This window comes from Dipodomys ordii, unplaced genomic scaffold (genome assembly GCF_000151885.1).
Source record: "Dipodomys ordii isolate 6190 unplaced genomic scaffold, Dord_2.0 Scaffold108, whole genome shotgun sequence".
Taxonomy (NCBI): domain Eukaryota; kingdom Metazoa; phylum Chordata; class Mammalia; order Rodentia; family Heteromyidae; genus Dipodomys; species Dipodomys ordii.
This window is the reverse complement of record NW_012267324.1, coordinates 1,820,588-1,824,229: the sequence shown is the minus strand read 5'-3', so window position 1 is coordinate 1,824,229 and position 3,642 is coordinate 1,820,588. Positions and strand designations below refer to the sequence as shown.

General features: G+C 65.2%; 1 protein-coding gene across 1 annotated transcript in view; it reads left to right on the top strand.

Annotated features, from left to right (window-relative positions):
* Mast3 (microtubule associated serine/threonine kinase 3) overlaps nucleotides 1–3,642 on the top strand; it is a 40,209-nt gene that overhangs the window by 12,505 nt on the left and 24,062 nt on the right. The window contains exons 15-21 of the mRNA XM_013028329.1: nucleotides 376–508; nucleotides 656–821; nucleotides 925–1,026; nucleotides 1,109–1,231; nucleotides 1,629–1,738; nucleotides 2,792–2,937; nucleotides 3,262–3,482. Coding sequence (XP_012883783.1) covers nucleotides 376–508; nucleotides 656–821; nucleotides 925–1,026; nucleotides 1,109–1,231; nucleotides 1,629–1,738; nucleotides 2,792–2,937; nucleotides 3,262–3,482 — 1,001 coding nt within the window. The remainder of the gene's footprint in view (nucleotides 1–375; nucleotides 509–655; nucleotides 822–924; nucleotides 1,027–1,108; nucleotides 1,232–1,628; nucleotides 1,739–2,791; nucleotides 2,938–3,261; nucleotides 3,483–3,642) is intronic.

Below are 3,642 nucleotides of genomic sequence, written 5' to 3'. Positions count from 1 at the left end.
GGCTGGGGCGCTGGGGTGGGGCCGGGGCGCTGGGGGTGGGTCAGGGTGCCAGGGCGGGGCAGGTGCGCTGGGGGCGTGGTCACGGCCATGGGGGGTGGTCCAATATGGGGCAGCACCAGAGGGCCTGGAATGTGGTCAGGACACTGGGGCGGGGCCGGAGTACTGGGATGTGGTCAGGGCGTTGTCCAATCTGGGGCAGTTTCAGCGTGTCTGGGGCGTGGTCCGGCCGTCGGGGCGGGGCCTTCCCGGGGGCGGGGCTTCACAGTGCAAGGCTTCTGCCAGGCCGGCAGCCAGCACTGGGCCTTGGTGCCCTGGGCCTGGCCTGGCACGGCCTAGTTCTGGGTGCTGACCTGGAGGCCCCGTCCCTGCTCGCAGCCTGCTGATCACTTCGCTCGGACATATCAAGCTGACCGACTTCGGCCTGTCCAAGATCGGACTCATGAACATGGCCACCAACCTCTACGAAGGCCACATCGAGAAGGACGCTCGCGAGTTCATGGACAAGCAGGTGGGCAGCCCCGGTCCTGGGTAGGAGAGAGGGCGCGGGCGCGGCAGGGTGGGAGGGCCCGGAGGAGGAAAGCCCGCGTGTCCCCGCCTCTCAGGAGCCTGTCCCCGGGGGGGGGGCGGCCTCAGTTTCCCTGTCCGGCCTGCTCAGGTGTGCGGGACCCCGGAGTACATCGCGCCCGAGGTGATCTGCCGCCAGGGCTACGGGAAGCCAGTGGACTGGTGGGCCATGGGCGTCATCCTGTACGAGTTCCTAGTGGGCTGCGTGCCTTTCTTCGGAGACACCCCCGAGGAGCTGTTTGGCCAGGTGGTCAGCGGTGCGTCGCCAGGGGCCCTGGCTTGGCGGCCGTTGGGGGAGGGGGTGGCACCCTCACTCCCAGCCTCCTCTCCCTGCCTCCCCTCACTTCCGGCCTCCCACAGATGACATCGTGTGGCCCGACGGGGAGGAGGCGCTGCCGGCCGAGGCGCAGGACCTCATCATGCGCCTGCTGCGTCAGAGCCCCATGGAGCGCCTGGGCACGGGTACTGCGTGCGGCCAAGGGGCGTCCAGGAGAGCGGGCGAGGGTCAGCAGGGGGGGCACAGGGCTCAACAACGTGTCTGCAGGTGGCACCCATGAAGTAAAGCAGCACCCCTTTTTCTGGGCCCTGGACTGGGCCGGGCTTCTGCGGCAGAAAGCTGAGTTTGTGCCCCAGCTCGAAGCAGATGACGACACCAGCTACTTCGACAGTACGTGGGGATGCTTGGGTCCCGGCTCCCCTCAAGCCAAGCCCCTTGCCTGACCTTGGGAGGGGGTCCCAGAAACCCCCATCCTCTCAGGGCAGGGCCCACTGGGGTTTCTCAAGGGGGAACCAAGGCCGGGTGCGGCAGAGCTTGGCTAAGTCCCAGGCCGTCCCACAGGAAGCTGGCAGGGACCCACGGTGTGCCTGTGTGCAAACGTGTCCTGTCCCCCTTCCCACCAAGCGTGAAGCCAGCCTGCTCCATCAGTAGCTCTGTCTGGAATGTTCTGCCTCCCCCCCCAGGCTATCCCCCCCCCACCATGCACCCTGGGTCCTGCTCACCTCAGGGCCTTTGCACTGGCTGCCCAGTTCCCGGAGCCCAGGCTGCCCTGCCTCTCCCCCAACAGCCCGCTCGGAGCGGTACCGGCACCTGGGCTCCGAGGATGAGGAGACCAACGACGAGGAGTCATCCACAGAGATTCCACAGTTCTCATCCTGCTCCCACCGCTTCAGCAAGGTGGGCAGGGCTGGTGTGGCTGGTGCTGGCGTGGCCGGTGCTGGCGTGGCCGGTGCTGGTGTGGCTGGATCTGCCTGGGACTGGCACGGCGGGGCCTGCAGGGCTGGGGCTGGGTGTGGTCTACCTGCCGTGCCTCACAGCAAGGCCTGTGGTTCTCACTGTTCTACAGGAGAGCCCAGCCCCCCCGTCCCCCTTTCCAGTGTTGTACAATCACCACCAAAGGACACCCTGTCCCTCCCAGGCCACCCCTGGCCCTCCATAGCTGCTGCTCCGTGTCCCAGCTCTGTGGGTTCAAGGCCCCTATGTTTCCTGTCCAGTCTCACAGGCCTCTGTGCCTGGCTGCTGCCACTCTGTGCCAGAGCTTTGTTCCTTTTCACGGCTGAGTAATATTCCCCTGTGGGTGTGGACCGAGGTGAGCCCGTGCCGGGCTCCCCAGGGTGACAGCCACCCACTCATCCTGGGAGCTCACCTGAAATGTCTCCTGTGTAACTCGAGCCCCGGCAGTAGGAGGAGCATCCTCAGGGCGGGAAGACCTGTCTGTGGCACCCGGCACCCACACAGGATCCCCTAGGTCCACACAGTGTCTGCTGTGGCTTCAGGCCGCCGTGGTCAGGGCTAGAGGGGAGGCTTGGGGACACCACTAGCAATCCCACGTAAACTGCTCCTTTCCCACCACAGTCTCAGCTTTGCTCTGTTTTTCTGTTTATTTTTATTTTTTTATTTTTTGCTGGTCTTGGGGGTGGAACTCGGGGCCTGGGCGCTGTTCCTGAGCTTTTTCACTCAAGACACAGCTCCAAGTCAGGCTTTTTGTTGATTCATTGAAGGTAAGAGTTTCACGGACTTTCCTGCCTGAGCTGGCTTTGAACCGTGATCCTCAGATCTCAGCCTCCTGAGCAGCTGGGATGCAGGATTGAGCGATGGGTGCCTGGCTGCTCCAGTGTCTTTTGGGCCAGGGTCTCAGGGCAGCCCAGGGTGGCCTGGACCCCACTACCGGCCCGCCTCTCTCCTCCAACGGCTGCTGCCCTAGCCCCTTCCCGCCTCTGCAACCCCCAGGTGTACAGCAGCTCTGAGTTCCTGGCCGTGCAGCCCGGGCCCATGGGCTCTGAGAGGACCTTCAGCGAGGACCACGAGGAGGCCTGGGAGCGCAGCGGCGAAGGGGAGATGGGCCGCCAGGGCCGCCGGCTGAGCGCTGACATCCGGTGAGCACCAGGCCAGGGATGCAGTTTGATGTTGGAGGAGCTTCCTGGTGGCCAGTAGAAAAGGGGGAAACATCTTCAGGCTCCAAACACCCTTTTCCCTTTGGCTACAAACCAGGCAGCCGTGTGCTGTTATACTCTTGTTCACACCATCATTGAATCCCTTTACTAACAAACTCTTACTCAGCCTTCAAAGCCCAGACCCTCCACAGTGTCTGCTAAGTGGGAGTCGAAAGCTGGGTCTTACCGGAGGAATAGGAGTCCCCCCTGCCCCCACGAGCTTGGCCCACGCCGGGGCTGGGGTGACACGGCCGCTGGTCCCCGCAGGCTGAGGTCCTGGACTGGCCCCTCGCAGCCCGAACGCAGCCCCACCCCGGCTGTCCCGGGCACCATCAGCCTGGACACGGTGCCCAAGTTCGCTTTCTCCTCCGAGGATGAGGCGCCAGGCCCAGGCCGTGAGGACCCCAGGAAGCCGGTCTTCATCCTCGGGGAGCCTGACGCCCCTCCGCCCTCCACCCCTGTCCCTCCCAAGCCCTGCAGCCTCTCGGGTAGGTGGGGGAGTGGGGCCGAGTGGGGTCAGTAGGAGTTCTCCAGAGGGGCAGACGTGTTGAGAGAGGCCTCAGCTCCACGGCGGGGTCGGAGCTGAGGCTGGGCCGGAGGGGCGGCTCGGGTCACCTGGGGGCGCCCCCCCACCGGCGCCCCGCTGAC